The 16,954-nt window shown below is 42.7% G+C and overlaps 1 protein-coding gene across 3 annotated transcripts in view; it reads right to left on the bottom strand.

Moving 5' to 3' along the window:
• Window positions 1-16,954, bottom strand: part of Rgs17 (regulator of G-protein signaling 17) — a 102,375-nt gene that overhangs the window by 11,209 nt on the left and 74,212 nt on the right. For all 3 annotated transcript variants that reach the window (XM_006227854.5, XM_006227855.5, NM_001107459.1), the window contains 2 exons: window positions 13,393-13,482; window positions 11,160-11,394 (listed from right to left, as the gene is read on the bottom strand). In XM_006227854.5, the coding sequence (XP_006227916.1) occupies window positions 11,160-11,394; window positions 13,393-13,482 (325 nt within the window). The remainder of the gene's footprint in view (window positions 1-11,159; window positions 11,395-13,392; window positions 13,483-16,954) is intronic.

Genomic DNA, 16,954 nt, shown 5'->3' on the forward strand with positions numbered 1-16,954 from the left:
ATTAAACTGAGGGCTAAAATCAACCAAGTAGAAATAAAGAGAACTATATAAAAAAAATCAATAAAACCAGGAGCTGTTTCTTTGAGAAAATCAACAAGAGGGCACAGAGACAGTATCCAAATTAGCAAAATCAGAAATGAAAAGGGAGAGATAACAACAGAAACTGAATAAATTAAAAAACTCATCAGATCTTACTACAAAAGCCTGTAGCCAACAAAACTGAAAGTCTGGATGAAATGGATGATTTTCTAGACAGATATGAGGTACCAAAGTTAAATCAGGATCAGATAAACCATCTAAACAGTCTCATAACTCCTAAGGAAATAGAAGCAGTCATTAAAAAAAAAAAAAAAAAAAAAAAAGCAAAGCTCAGGACCAGATGGTTTTAATGGAAAATTCTATCAGACCTTTAAAGAAGACCTAATATCAATACACTTCAAACTATTCCACAAAATAGAAACAAAAGGAACACCACCTAATTAACTCTATGAAGCCACAGTGATGCTGATACTTAAATCACACAAAGACCCAAAGAAAGAGAACTTCAGACCAATTTCCCTTATGAATAGCAATGCAAAAATACTCAATAAAATTCTCACAAATGGAATCTATGAACACATCAAAATGATCATTCACGGGGTTGGGGATTTAGCTCAGTGGTAGAGCGCTTGCCTAGGAAGCACAAGGCCCTGGGTTCGGTCCCCAGCTCCGAAAAAAAGAAAAGAAAAAAAATGATCATTCACTGTGATCGTGTAGGCCTCATCCCAGTAGTGTAGGAATGGTTCAATATAGGGAAATCTATCAACATAATCCATTATATAAACATACTCAAAGGAAAAAAACCCATATAATCATCTCATTAGATGCTGAAAATGCATTTGATAAAATACAACACACCTTCACGTTAAAAGTCTTTAAGTTGAAAGATAATTCAAGTAATTCAAGGCCCATTCATAAACATAATAAAATCAATATGCAGCAAACCAATATCAAACTAAATGAAGAGAAACTTTAAGCAATCCAAATAAAATCAGAGACTAAACAAGGCTGCCCACTCTCTCCCTACCTACTCAATATAGTAGTCAAAGTCCTAGCCAGAGCAATTAGACAACAAAAGAGGTCAAAGGGATACAAATTGGAAAGGAGTGAGTCAAGATATCACTATTTACAGATGATATAATAGTATACTTAAGTGACTCCAAAAGTTCCACCAGGGAACTCCTAAACCTGATAAACAACTTCAGTAAAGGGACTGGGTATAAAATTAACTTAAACAGATCAGTAGCTTTCCTCTATTCAAAGGATAAAACAGGCTAAGAAAGAAACTAAGGAAATAACACCCTTCCTTCACCATAGTAACAAACAATATAAAATATCTTGGTGTGACTAACCAAGCAAGTGAAAGATCTATACAATGAGAACTTCAATCTCTAAAGAAAGAACTGGAAGAAAACCTCAGAAGATGGAAAGATCTCCCAGGTTCATGGATCAGCAGGATTAACATAATGAAAATGGCCATCTTACCAAAAGCAATCTAAATGTTCAAAATTCCAACTTAATTCCTCACAGAGATAGAAAGAGCAATGCTCAAATTCATCTGCAATAACAAAAACCCCAGGATAGCAAAAACCATTCTCAACAATAAAAGAACTTCTGGGGGAATGACCATCCCTGATCTCAAGCTATACTACAGAGCAATAGTGATAAAAACCGGGTGATATTGGTACAGAGACAGGGAGGTAGATCAATGGAATAGAATTGAAGACACAGAACTAAACCCACACACCTATAGTTACCTGGTCTTTGACAAAGATGCTAAAACCATCCAATGGAAAAAAAGACAGCATTCAACAAATGGTGCTGGCTCAAGTGGCAGTCAGCATGTACAAGAATGCAAATTGGTCCATTCTTGTCTCCTTGAACAAAGCTCAAGTCCAAGTGGGTCAAGGACCTCTACATTAAAACCAGACACCCTCAAGCTAATAGAAGAGAAAGTGGGGAAGATCATCGAATGCATGAGCACTGGGGAAAATTTCCTGAACAGAACACCAATGGCTTATGCTCTAAGATCAATCTATAGACAAATGGGATGTCATAAAATTTAAAAGTGTCTGCATGACAAAAGACATTGTCAATAGGACAAAGCAACCAACAGATTGGGAAAAGATTTTTTACCAATCCTACATCCGATAGAGGGCTAATATCTAATATGTATATAAACTCAAGAAGTTGGACTCCAGAGAACCGAATAACTCTATTAAAATTTGGGTACAAAGTTAAACAAAGAAATCTCAACTAAAATCTTGAATGGCCTTGAAGCGCCTAAGGAAATGTTCAACATCTTTAATTATCAGGAAAATGCAAATCAAAACAACCCTGAGATTCTACCTCACACCAGTCAGAATGACTAAGATCAAAAACTCAGGTGACAGCAGATGCTGGCGAGGATGTGGAGAAAGAGGAACATTCCTCCATTGTTGGTGGAATTGCAAGCTGGTACAACCACTCTGAAAATCAGTCTGCCTGTTCCTCAGAAAATTGAACATAGTACTACTTGAGGACCCAGCTATACCACTCCTGGGCATATACCCAAAAGGTGCTCCAACCTATAACAAGGACACATGCTCCACTATGTTCATAGCAGCCTTATTTATTGCCAGAAACTGGAAACAACCCAGATGCTCTTCAACAGAGGAATGGATAAAAAAAAATGTGATACACAGTGGAGTACTATTCAGCTATTAAAAACAATGAGTTCATGAAATTTGCAGGCAAATGGATGGAACTAGAAAATATTATCCTGAGTGAGATAACCCAATCACAAAAGAACACACAGGGTATGTACTCACTGATAAGTGGACATTACATAAGAGCTTAGAATACCAACAATACAACCCATAGACCATATGAAGCTCAAGAAGAAGGAAGACCAAAGTATGGATACTTCAGTCCTACTTAGAAGGGGGAACAAAACAGTCATAGGAGATATAGGGAGGGAGGGACGTAAAAGGGAGAGAGGAAGGGGGTATGGGGGGGCAGGATCAGGTTTGGGAGAAGCCAGGTAAGAAGTACAGAGAATCAGGAACTTGAAGGGAGGTGTATAGCAGTGGGGGATGGGGAACTGGGGGTAGACATTATAAAGTCCCAGATGCTAGGAAAACAAGAGGCTCCCAGGACCAAATGGGGATGACATTAGCTGAAATACCCAACAAAAAGGGAGCGAGAACATGTAGAGACCATAGCCAGAGGTTAGGCTCGGCCACTGGTTAAGGGATGAGGCCACCCACACATCTCAAACACATATGAAACAGAATCCAGGATAATGATGTATAATATTTAATAAAAGAATCTTAGGGATTCAGAATATTTACTAAAATTATCAATGCAGTGGAACTTTAAAAGTATACAGAAATTAATTTCAGTAGGAAATTCAGTAACCCAACACACACACACACACACACACACACACACACACACACACACACACACACACATCCTTCTATTACTGGACCATTCCCTTGGGACATGTTAGAAAGGGAAGTAGGAACAAATAAATAGCAGTAAGCCCATGGTTAGAAAGAAAACTCTATCCTGAAAGGTCACATCAGAAAAAAAAAAAAAAAACTACAAATGGGAGATGGGCCCACCCAGGCATCTCAAAAATATTAACCCAGAATTGCTCCTGTCTAAAGGAAATGCAGGGACAAGGAGTGGAGCAGAGACTGAAGGAAAGGCCATCCAGAGACTGCCATCCATCCCATATCTAGACACCAAACACAGACACTATTGCTGATGCCAAGAAGCTCTTGCTGACAGGAGCCTGATTATAGCTGTCTCCTGAGAGGCTCTGCCAGAGCCTGATCAATACATATGCAGATGCTCACAGCCAACCATGGTACTGAGCATGGTGACCCCAATGGAGGAGTTAGGGCAAGGACTGAAGGAACTGAAGGGGTTTGCATAGGAAGAACAATATCATCCAACCAGACACCTCCTACCCCCACCACCACTGCTCAGAGGAACTAAAACACTAACCAAAGAGTACACATGGTGGGACCCATGACTCCAACTGCATAGGTAGCAGAGGATTGTCATCAATGGGAGGGGAAGCCCTTGGTCCTGCAGAGGCTGAATGCCCCAGTGTAGGGGAATGCTAGGGCGGTGAGGCAAGTGAGTGGATGGGTTGGGGAGCACCCTCATAGAAGCAAGAGGGGAGAGAGGACGGAATAGGGTGTTCACAGAGGGGAAACCTGGAAGGGGATAATATTTGAAATGTAGATAAATAAATAGCCAATAAAAAAATACCATGTTTTGTGGGGCTGGAGAGATGGCTCAGAAGTTAAGAGCACTGGCTGCTCTTCCACAGTTCAATTCCCAGCAACCATATGGTAGCTCACAACCATTTATAATGAGATCTGGTGCCTTCTTCTGGCTTGCAGGCATAGGTTAAGAAGAATGCTGTATGCATAGTAAATAAAATAAATCTAAAGATAGTTGCATGGCTTCTTTAAAAAAATATTTTCTAAATGAACTATTTACATTTTTCATGCTGTATGAAGTTACCATCAGCTACAAAATAATAAAATGTGTAGAGCTTTCCCTAAGCTTTTTATTTTCTTTAAATACATCTTTGTCTGTTTCTACCCAAACACATGGCTCACAACCATCTGTAATGGAATCTGACGCCCTCTTCTGCTGTGTCTGAAGACAGCTATAGTGTACTCATATACATGAAATAAATAAATCTTTAAAAAATAGAGCATTGGAAATTAAACTGACTTATCCCATTCTGAAATGTCACTGTCATGTGCCTGCCAAACAACACATGCCCATAGTTTTGCCACAGTTCTCTTACTTCTACACCCAGGAGAACTTGTTTCTGTGGAGAACAAAACTGAGGATTTGTGGCCAAGAGAGGATTATTTTCTCCTTAGCAACCTACGTAGTGAAATCTAGTCTAACAGTTGCTTGTGGGTTAGTTATTGGTGTAATTGGTGTCAAGTTAAATTATTTAGGACTAAAAACAAATCACTTTGACAATTACATGGATCGAAACCTAACAACATATTTTCTAATATTAACACTAATGGAATACCAAGGTAAACCATAGACAGTCCAACAGTCAGTACCCTGCAACAATAATGATTTTTATATTGGTCTTCTGGGAAATGAAATGTTTACCCCTTCCTCCCACTGGTTGCTTTTGCTCAGTGTTTTATCACAGCAACAGAAAAGCAACTTGGACAGAAGGTTTATCAATTTGCAGAGAAAATACTGCTGGAGGATTCTGGAATACAGATAGCATTTCGATATGAAAATAGAAGTGATTTAGGAGGGATTCATTTGAAGCGAAACAGTTGGTCACATCCACAATTTAGGGAGTGGGAAAGAATCTAGATTTTACATGTCTCAGAGAAGGAGCTGGGGTAGAGAGGATGGCATCCCACAGAGGAGAGCTTCCCAAAACACTGATGCCCACAGTACTGTTCTAGGGGACTTCGGCCAGGTAATTAATGCTCAAGAGACTAAACTCTGGGAGAAGAAAATACCAGCTCTGGACATTAAAATGTGCAGGTAAGCATCATGGACAGAAAAGACAAGACATGGTAGTGAGGAGAAGAGAAAGACTTTTTGAAGCCACTGTGCTTTCTGGAGGTTGGTAAGCACACCTGGAGTCTGATTACCTAGGACCCAGGGGCCTGGATCAGCACATTATTCTATCTAACCCCTTGAGGGGAACATTTTTCAAGAACAAATTGATGTTTGCAAACTTAATATGATTGCTAGAAGAAGTTCCTACCAATAACTAGGAAAACAGGCTAGCACTTCTTAGAAAGCATACAGATGGGCACTGGGGAAAATTTCCTGAACAAAACACCAATGGCTTATGCTTTAAGATCATGAATCAATAAATGGGATCTCATAAAACTGCAAAGCTTTTGTAAAGCAAAAGACACTGTCATTAGGACAAAATGCCAACCAACAGATTGGGAAAAGATCTTTACCAATCCTACACCTGATAGAGGTCTAATATCAAAAATATACAAAGAACTCAAGAAGTTAGACTGCAGGGAGACAAATAACTCTATTAAAAAATGGGGTTCAGAGCTAAACAAAATGTTCTCAGCTGAGGATTATCGAATGACCAAAAAGCACCTAAAGAAATGTTCAACATCCTTAGTCATCAGGGAAATGCAAATCAAAATAACCCTGAGATTTCACCTCACACCAGTGAGAATGGCTAAGATAAAAATCTCAGGTGACAGCAGATGCTGGCGAGGATGTGGAGAAAGAGGAACACTCCTCCGTGGTTGGTGGGATTGCAAACTGGTACAACCATTCTGGAAATCAGTCTGGAGGTTCCTCAGAAAATTGGACATTGCACTACCTGAGGACCCAGCTATACCTCTCTTGGTCATATATCCAAAAGGTGCCCCAACATACAACAAAGACACATGCTCCACTATGTTCATAGCAGCCTTATTTATAATAGCCAGAAGCTGGAAAGAATCCAGATGCCCCTCAACAGAGGAATGAATACAGAAAATGTGGTACATCTATACAATGGAGTACTACTCAGATATCAAAAACAATGACTTCATGAAATTCATAGGCAAATGGAATGAACTAGAAAATATCATCCTGAGTGAGGTTACTCAATCACAGAAAAACACACTTGGTATGCACTCATTGATAAGTGGATATTAGTCCAAATGCTCCAATTACCCAAGAAGCAATCCACAGACCACATGAAGCTCAAGAAGAAGAATGACCAAAATGCAGATGCTCCTACTCCTTCTTTTTTTTTTTTTTTTTTTTTTGTTGTTTTTTTTTGGAGCTGGGGACCAAACCCAGGGCCTTGCGCTTCCTAGGCAAGTGCTCTACCACTGAGCTAAATCCCCAACCCCACTCCTACTCCTTCTTAAAAGGGGGAAAATATGCATAGGAGGGGATGTGGAAGCAAAGTTTAGAGCAGCAACTGAAGGAACGGCCATTCAGAGCCTGACACACACGTGGCCCATATATACACAGCCACCAAAACTAGATAAGATTGATGAAGCTAAAAACATGCATGCTAAGCTTCTGTAAGGCAAAGGACACTGTGGTTAGGACAAAACGGCAACCAACAGATTGGGAAAAGATCTTTACCAATCCTACAACAGATAGAGGCCTTATATCCAAAATATACAAAGAACTCAAGAAGTTAGACCGCAGGGAAACAAATAACCCTATTAAAAAATGGGGTTCAGAGCTAAACAAAGAATTCACAGCTGAGGAATGCCGAATGGCTGAGAAACACCTAAAGAAATGTTCAACATCTTTAGTCATAAGGGAAATGCAAATCAAAACAACCCTGAGATTTCACCTCACACCAGTGAGAATGGCTAAGATCAAAAACTCAGGTGACAGCAGATGCTGGCGAGGATGTGGAGAAAGAGGAACACTCCTCCATTGTTGGTGGGATTGCAGACTGGTAAAACCATTCTGGAAATCAGTCTGGAGGTTCCTCAGAAAATTGGACATTGAATTGCCTGAGGATCCAGCTATACCTCTCTTGGGCATATACCCAAAAGATGCCTCAACATATAAAAGAGACACGTGCTCCACTATGTTCATTGCAGCCTTATTTATAATAGCCAGAAAATGGAAAGAACCCAGATGCCCTTCAACAGAGGAATGGATACAGAAAATGTGGTACATCTACACAATGGAATATTACTCAGCTATCAAAAACAACGAGTTTATGAAATTCGTAGGCAAATGGTTGGAACTGGAAAATATCATCCTGAGTGAGCTAACCCAATCACAGAAAGATATACATGGTATACACTCATTGATAAGTGGCTATTAGCCCAAATGCTTGAATTACCCTAGATCTCTAGAACAAACGAAACTCAAGACGGATGATCAAAATGTGAATGCTTCACTCCTTCTTTAAATGAGGAAAAAGAATACCCTTGGCTGGGAAGGGAGAGGCAAAGATTAAAACAGAGACTGAAGGAACACCCATTCAGAGCCTGCCCCACAGGTGGCCCATACATATACAGCCACCCAATTGGACAAGATGGATGAAGCAAAGAAGTGCAGACCGACAGGAGCCGGATGTAGATCGCTCCTGAGAGACACAGCCAGAATACAGCAAATACAGAGGCGAATGCCAGCAGCAAACCACTGAACTGAGAATAGGACCCCCGTTGAAGGAATCAGAGAAAGAACTGGAAGAGCTTGAAGGGGCTCGAGACCCCAAAAGTACAACAATGTCAAGCAACCAGAGCTTCCAGGGACTAAGCCACTACCTAAATACTATACATGGACTGACCCTGGACTCTGACCCCATAGGTAGCAATGAATATCCTAGTAAGAGCACCAGTGGAAGGGGAAGCCCTGGGTCCTGCTAAGACTGAACCCCCAGTGAACTAGACTATGGGGGGAGGGCGGCAATGGGGGGAGGGTTGGGAGGGGGACACCCATAAGGAAGGGGAGGGGGGAGGGGGATGTTTGCCCGGAAACCAGGAAAGGGAATAACACTTGAAATGTATATAAGAAATACTCAAGTTAATAAAAAAAATAATAATAATAAAAAAAAGAATTTCCTTACATTGCTTTTGTTTGCCCATCAGTGCTACATTGTACTTTTAAATCTTGAATTTGTAGAATAGTTCAATGATCTTTATTAGTTTTATAATAGAATTTTTTTTTAGTTTTCAGAAATGTTTATGGAGATTGAATAAATCTGAAAGTCATGAAAAAAAAAAACATGCATGCTGAAAGGGACTGAATATAGATCTCTCCTGAGAGACACATCCAGAGCATGTCTAATACAGAGGTCAATGCTAGCAGCAAACCACTGAACTGAGAATAGGACCCCCTTGGGGGAATTAAAGGAAGTATTAAAAGAGTTGAAGGAGCTTGCAACCCCATAAAAATAACAATGCCAACCAACCAGAGCTTCCAGGGACTAAACCACTACAGAAAGACTGACTGACCCAGGGCCCCAACTGCATATGTAGCAGAGAATAGCCTTGTTGGGGCACCAGTGGAAGGGAAAGCCCTTGGTCTTGCCAAGGTTGGATCCCCCAGTGCAGGGGAATATGGGGGTGGGCAATAAGGGCGATGTATACGGGGAATACCCATATGGGGGAGGGCGAGGGGAGAATGGGGGCTTATGGACAGGAAACCGGGAAGGGGAATAACCTTTGAAATGTAAGGAAAGAAATATATAATAAAAAATTAAAAAAAAAGAAAGCATGTGGGAAGTAAAATCATTTCTATTCCCCATCTCTATCCAAGAGTTAGTGGCAAAGAAAGGTAGGGAGGGAGACTTTCAATATGGGGGGGAGATGGGGTGTCCCAGCTTAAGAGTCAACATGGATGCTATGTGGTTTTATTTTTTGTTTGTTTGTTTTGAGTTGCCACCCAGAGAAATGTTTTCCAACAGGCATCTATGCCAACAGCTGGACACAAGCACAGAATCCTGGGCTGGGTTTCCAAAGGTCCAGGTTAAGTAGTGCTTGGCAGGGGTGCGGTGTGGGGATGGCTCAGCAGTTACAGGAATTGCCTTGCAAGCATGAGGACTAAAGTTTAGATTCCATTTCCAGAAACTAATAGAAAGAAAGGGAGAAGAAAACAATTACAGGGTGGGGGTTGGGGTGAGGATGGGAGAGGGGACAGGAAGGGGAGGGGACCATGATCAGGTATTGAGGGGAGGGCAGGACTGATCCTGAGGGCCAGCAGAAAGAATGGAAACAGGCAGCCTTGAGAGGTCAGAGGAGGGGGGGACCCTCTAGAATGAACCAGAGACCTGGGAGGTGAGGGACTCTTAGGACTCAAAGGGAGCGACCTTGGATGAAGTGCTCTATAGTGGGGAGGGGGAACTTGTAGAGTCCACGTCCAGTAGACAGAGTATCAAGTGGAGGGATGTGGTTGCCACCCCACAGTCAAAAACTCTGATCCAAAATTGTTCCTGTCTGAAAAAACTGCAGGGACAAAAATGGAGAAGAGCCTGAGGGAAAGGAGGTCCAGCTCAAGGGGAAGCCCCAAGGCCTGACACTGTTACTGATGCTGTGTGTGCTTGCAAACAGGAGCCTAGCACGGCTGCCCTCTGAGAGGCACAACAAGCAGCTGAAAGAGTCAGATGCAGACACTAACACCAACCAATGGACAGAAGCCGGGGGCCCCTGAGGTTGAACTGGGGAAAAGTTGAAGAAGCTGAGGAGGAGGCGGCCCCATGGGGAAACCAGCAGTCTCAGCGGACCTGGACCCACTGGATCTCTCAGACACTGAGCTATCAACCAGGCAGCACACACCAGCTGATAAGAGGCCCCTGACACATCTACAGCAGGGGGCTGCCAGGTCTGGACTCAGTGAGAAAAGATGCACCTAACCCTCAAGAGACTTGATGCCCCAGGGAGTGGGGAGGTCTCCTGAGGGTGGGGGGCTGGTAGGGATGGAGAGATGGGGACATCCTCTTGGAGACTGGGGTTGGGGGAGAGATATGAAATGGGGATTGGTGGGGGGAGGGAGATCAGGAAGGGGATGAAGACTGGACTATTTAAAAGGGATTAAAGAATAAAAAACAAAAAAAGAAAAAGAAAAAGAAATGCCTGATGGGTGTGGTAGTCCCATGATTCTAGCCCTGGAAGCAGAAGACAGGAACTCCCCAGAGCAAGCAGGTTGGGGAGCTCTAGGTTTGACTGCAAGACCCTGCCCCCATGAATATGGTGGAAGGTGAATTGAGCATGGTTCCTAATGCACATGCACCAGTAGGCATGTACACACCCACACACAGACACCCCCACACACAGACACCCCCCCCCCCACACACACACACAGAAAGAATTCCTGGATAGGCTTCAAAGATTTGCTTTCTAGATAAATGACTCGGGTGAGTCTCAGGCACATGGTCTGAGCATTTTGTTTTGAAAAGCATCACCACCCACTTTAAAACATAGCAATTTACTTATTTCTGCACAGAATTATAGAAAGGAAGTACGTGTCACACACCACTTAGCCAGACATAAATAACTAAAGCACAGTGGGGGAGACCTGGCCTTTAATAAGGCCAGGGGACTGGGGGGTGAGGGTAGGGGTGGGGGTGGGGGTGGGGGTGGGTGGGAGGGTGTGGGGGCTGTGAAGGGAAGTGCCCCCTGGGTTCTTACCTCTTTCGGTGACAGTATAGAAATGTAATCCTCGTATATCATCCTGGCCTTTTCTTCAACAGCTTTCTTGTTCTGCTCCTTCTTTAAGTCTTCACAGGCCAGCCAGAAGAGTAGGTTCTCCTCGCTGTATTCTGTTCGGAGGAACTCTCGGAAAAGGTTTCTTCCTGCAGGAGCCTTCATCATCTTGTCAAAATTCTGAGACCAGGACAAGACTTCATCTGCAGTGGGGTTTTGGCTGCAGAGACAGAATGAAGCCATTAGGAACAACATTGACCCGTCTGCTGGCAGAAGCAGCTGATGGTTTCAAATTTGTAGTCTTGTGCTGCCCTCTACTGGTCAGGATTTTGCCATTCCGCCTGGCTTGATTTGAGCCTTGACAAATTGATCCAGTGGGTGCGAGAAGCAAGGAAGGGAGCTGAGGGTTAGAACTGTAAGGGGGTGCATCCCACATGCCCATGGCTGTCAGACACTCCTAATGAATTCTGCAAGTGGTGATGTGTCTTAGCAATTTCTTGTAAATGGATGGGAACACTGTGAACCCCCTTTTTTTCTCCCTCATTTGCATTGTCCAACCATAAGAGGGTTTTTCATCTCCAGTAGCCATTCCTAAAACAAGGATATACTTTGTTCATTGAGCACAAAACACCCCCCAATGCTCAAAGTATTCCTTGAAAGGTAGAGGACTTTTGGAACAGCAAGAAGGATTTTTCTGGACAACATATAATAAAGATCACTACTCTATTGCCAAGATCACCAGTCACCAGTCCATTTGTCCTCACACCAAAGGAGGAGAGGCACAGGTCTTGGAGATTTTTATTTTCTAACAGAAATCTTTAACAGAATCTTGGCTTTTGTCTCAAATATATATTAGGTTAGGAGGGGCACTATGTTTTAATTTTCTTAATTTTTTGACCAAGGATTTTAAATAGATTTGTCGCTGTCCCATGATGTCTAAACCTCTTTATTCATTTATGATATTAGGTTTGGGGTTGGGGAGACAGTTCAGTGGGTAAAGTGCTTTCTAAGCATGAGAACCCGAGTTCGAATTCCCAGCACCCATGTAAAAAGCCAGGTAAGATGATGTGCCCCAGTGTTTGGGGGAAAGAGGAGAGAGAGGCAGACGCTGGGGACTCACAAACCAGTAGGGTTAGCAAAAACCTTGAGCTCCAGGTTCAACGAGAGACCCTGCTTTAAAAATTGGTAGAGAGTGATAGAGATGGACACTTAGTGTTTCCCTCTAAGATCCACAATACACACATGGGAGAGCATGACCACACGTATATCCATACACACATCCATCTGATGCACACACGCACACACACACACACACACACACACACACACACACTTTCTCTCAATAAAATTAAATGTCCAAATGTTTAACATCACAATGAGACTCATATTCAAATATTAAAATTTCAATAAAAAGCAAAAAAGGAGGCATTTATAGATTTATAGTGATGTGAGCCACCAACTCACAATTAAATTTTATCTTCTAAAAATTGCTTTTCAACTTCTCATTTTAGAAAGACTTTGATGAAGTATGTTCAGATGGTTACAAAACCAGGATCTGGTGAGCTGGGTATTTTTAGTGGTTGATTTTGGTCATCCAGAGAGTGTATACCTGTGCATGTGTACTTGTACGTGTGTGTTTGTGTGTGTGTGTGTGTGTGTGTGTGTGTGTGTGTGTGTATGTGCGGTGTTCAGATCCTTCTCTTATAAAATGAAGATGAATTTTAAAAATATTTCCCGTGGGGATGGAAGAATAGCTCAGCAGTTAAGAGCACACAGACTGCTCTTCCAGAGGACCCAGGTACAATGCTCAGTACCCAAATGGCTGTGAACAACTACTGTGTAACTCCAGTTCCAGGGTATTCAAGTCCCACTCAGGCTTCCCTGTCAACTGAGCATGAACATGGTACACAGACCTGTATACCGGCTAAAAAGATCAATGAGTAAGAAGTACTTTCAGCCAACAAGAGTAAAATTAAGGCTTGTCTGTGATAATTCATGCAATTGTCTTTACTAACAGAGAAAGATCATCTGAGACAATGTGCCAGCTTGGAGACCCAGTGAGAAATCATTGCAATCACAGAAGAGACCTTTCAGGCTGAGTCTCTTTTCATTTCACAGAACCATTTGTGAGAGGACCACAGAGAGATGGTGCTCGGGAACTGGGTGGACGTACGTGGCTTTTAAACACAGAACTGACTCTCCCTGCCCCAACACTCACCATTCCTCTAGGACCTGGATGCTCTCCATTTTGGTGGTGTGTGGGGGTCTCCCCGAAGAGTCTCCTCTTTCTTCATTCCTGACAGTGAGGCTGTAATGTAACACACTTTGTCAAGGCAATTGCAAAAGCCAAAGAAAAGCATCTCTTTCGCAGGAGAACCATGTCTCATGGGGTTTTCACTGCCGACCTTGTGGGATTATTCAAAAGACACACAGAGAGGAATAACACTTTTAAATGGTGGTGGAGTGTGAAAGTTGGTAAGTCTATACTAACTTTTAAATAAATCATAAAATAAATCAGAATCTTCACACAGATATTACTATCCACTCTGACTCCATGATATGTAACCTAATTATTTAAATTCTTTTTCATAGTTGTACCTTTATGGTTTCAAGACTGGATATGCTTTGATATTTGACATATTATTGTGTTACCTTTAAGAAAGTCAAGAGCCATTTTGAATTTTGCTGTATTCTGTTCAGTTTTTTTCATTTACTTTCTCCTTATTAATAGCTAAGAAGGTAGAATACACCAGAAGTCAATGCAGACTTCTGCACCAGCCTTCCCCTTAAGCCAAGCCATATTTTTGTCATGAATCTCTTTCCTCCATCTTGAGAGATTGAGCAGCTGCACTGGATTCTATGTCAGTCAATCTCCAGTGTCTTGGCAGAGACGAGGAAGAAATTCTGAGGGTGCGGAGCAGGAGGCCATTGGGTAAGCGTGATGGTTGCTTCCCACTGTCACCTATACAGGATCTAGAACCATCTGGGACAGGGGACTCTGGCCAAGGGTATAGAGGGGAGGGAGGAATATCTTTATTATGACAATTGATGTGGGGAAACTAATTTGATTATGGGTGGGGTTGTTCTTCAGCCATAGGTGCTGGACAATGTAAAAATGTTTGCATTCACCCTCCCCTCTCTTACTATGGTTGTGATTCGATAGTTTCATCAAAGTCCTGCTAACTTGACTTCCTGACCATAACAGACTGTATTTTGAACTGTGAGCAAAAACAAGCCCTTTCTCCCTCAAGTCGCATTTGTCAGAATATTCCATCCCAGCAACAGGAATGAAGGCAGTAAGAGACGGCACTGTGACACAGAGTAAGACGCCAGGAGCTGGGAAAGCCCTGTGTGCTCCACTAACCCAGGAGAGTGGATTGGCATGAAGTACCCTTCAGCTTAATGGTGCCTTGGGGCAGAAACTAGGGTCCTAGAGATAATGACATCGGTGGAAGAGATCTTAAGTTAGGCTAGAACTTCTGCTCACCCTGCATAAGCTGGGAAAACCTGTCCGACCTCTTTCCCCTAACCCTACTTGCACCAAGAAAACTTCCCATCTACTTGGCGTGGAGAAAAGTCCCAGCTAACATGTCATTGTTCCTCATTTTCACGTTTCTGGCAACCCACCCAAGAGTGCCCACCCAGCAGCTCAGTTTTTATCCATATTATAGACACAATCGCTGGCGCGTCCTCGAGCCTCGACTAAGCTCTATAAAACTCCCTTGCTTTAGCCTGGATGTGCGACTTCACTGAGCTCTATCCCAGAGCTGCTTCCTAGTAAACCTGCCTTTATCTGCTTTTAATCCGGACTAGTCTGGCCTATGTGTGCATCACCCAGGGAGAAAAAAAGACCATCATAAGGGAAGGTGGGACAGTTCCAGGCCTTAGTTGGTTAAGACACCTACCTGCCTGTCAAAAAGGAAGGTAGAAGAAAGACTCAGTGGTCCTTCCTCAGTAGAAACTGAAACTCCTGAGTTAATAAAATGATATTTCTGTTGAGTCTAAGATGACGGGCCTCATGAGAATCCAACCAAAGCAAAAGAAGGTGCCATGACATGTCTTTCATTGGTTCATTCATTCAGTGGAAGCTATCTTTCAGTGATACCATTCTCTTTGCATTGACATTATTATCCCCATTTTACATGTGAGGAAAGTAAAGGTTGGAGTGGTCTGGCAGGTTGAGTGCCAGCTGTGTTGTATGGCTAGCGTTTGAACTCTGTAGCCCGCACTTTTACTGAGTGCTTACAGTCATCATATACCATTAAATATGATTGTGGTAGAAACAAAGCCTTTGGAGTTGGGGGTTACTCATGAGGAGTCCTTCTCAACCTGGAAAGTCTGGCTAGAGATACTGAGAGACGGTGTCTCATCAACATATTCTTGAACTGTCAGGTTGGGGGAGGTAAAGATGGAGAGAATGTAGCTTAGGGAAGGATCTAAAGACTTCAGGTTTCTATTGGTGACGCTGCCTTTGAGTTTAACGAGGTGGGAAAATTAACTGGAGAAAGTATACTCATGGTAGAAAAGAGATTAATCGATGTTGGGAAAGAGCCTTTATTTTGATGCACCATAGACCTCAAAGGAAAAGAAAAACTTAAAAATGAAGTAAGATACAGTTTCCTCACCCCACTCTGGGGTGTAGTGGCAAGCTTGCTGGTACAGATACCCTGGGTACGTAATCCCCTGAGTAAAGGGGCATAGTCCAAAGACTCTAGAAAGCAGAAGCAACACCTAGCTGGTTCCAAGAGTCACTGATATTGCCAACACTCCAAGGAGAGCCCAGAAAGGCCACCATGCCAGGGCTAGGGAAGCAAAGTCTTTAATGCCATGTAGCCAGAGGAGAGAGACCCAGAGAACAGGCGGGCTTGATTCAATCTAAGCATGGAGATACTAAGACCATGCTTGAAATCTGAGGTAGCCTAGGAAGCCATGGCCGTCTCTACCTGCCATGCATTTAGGTATGACACGTGTCCTTGATGAGATCCACCAGTTTCTCTCGGTGGCTGAGTAAAGGTATTTCTCTGGGATTTGAGTGGGCATTTGGGTGAGATATTGACATATCTGTCACATCCTTCATACATCAAATATGCACCTTTTGTCACTTTTACCGAAGATCTCACTGTAATAGGAAGCCACTCATTCCCATACAGCGTCCCAGAGAATGTGCAGCACAAAACCGAGGTTACCGCTCATCTCAGGCAACCTATCTTAGAAATCCCTTCCCTCTGCCTTTGCTGTAGAGCAACAAATCTGGAGTCCACGGGCATGATTCACACGATTCTGAGCATAAATCCTGGCTCCCCTGTCTGTTCCTGTGATGTTTACAAACACCGCAAATGCTACCATATTAGAGCCATCCGCATAAATATTGGATTGTGTTTACATCTCTCGTTTGTACAGATGGTAAAATATGGGTACACATTTGGACTAAAACTAGTTATGACAGTCATTCAGTAAATGCTTAACTGTTCACCACGAGTGCCGCCCTTAATTTAATACTGAGCACAGTCTTACCCTTCAATAAAAAAATTGAACTTAAGCAGTGGGAGCCTCGGAAAATAGGAGGAGGATCCCCAGAGGCAGCTGGCTAGAAAAGCCAGCCAAATGGGTGAGCTCCTGGGCTTGTTGGAGAGGCTCTGTCTCATGTCTCAAAGAATAAGTTGGAAAACTAGACATTTGACATCAATCTTGGGCTTCTAGTGTTCGAGCATGCCTGTCTTCTGTCATGTAAACATGGATGCACACATGTGCATCCCTGACAGAAAGAGAGACAGGGAGGA

Source organism: Rattus norvegicus, chromosome 1, assembly GCF_036323735.1.
Source record: "Rattus norvegicus strain BN/NHsdMcwi chromosome 1, GRCr8, whole genome shotgun sequence".
In the NCBI taxonomy this organism is placed as follows: Eukaryota; Metazoa; Chordata; class Mammalia; order Rodentia; family Muridae; genus Rattus; species Rattus norvegicus.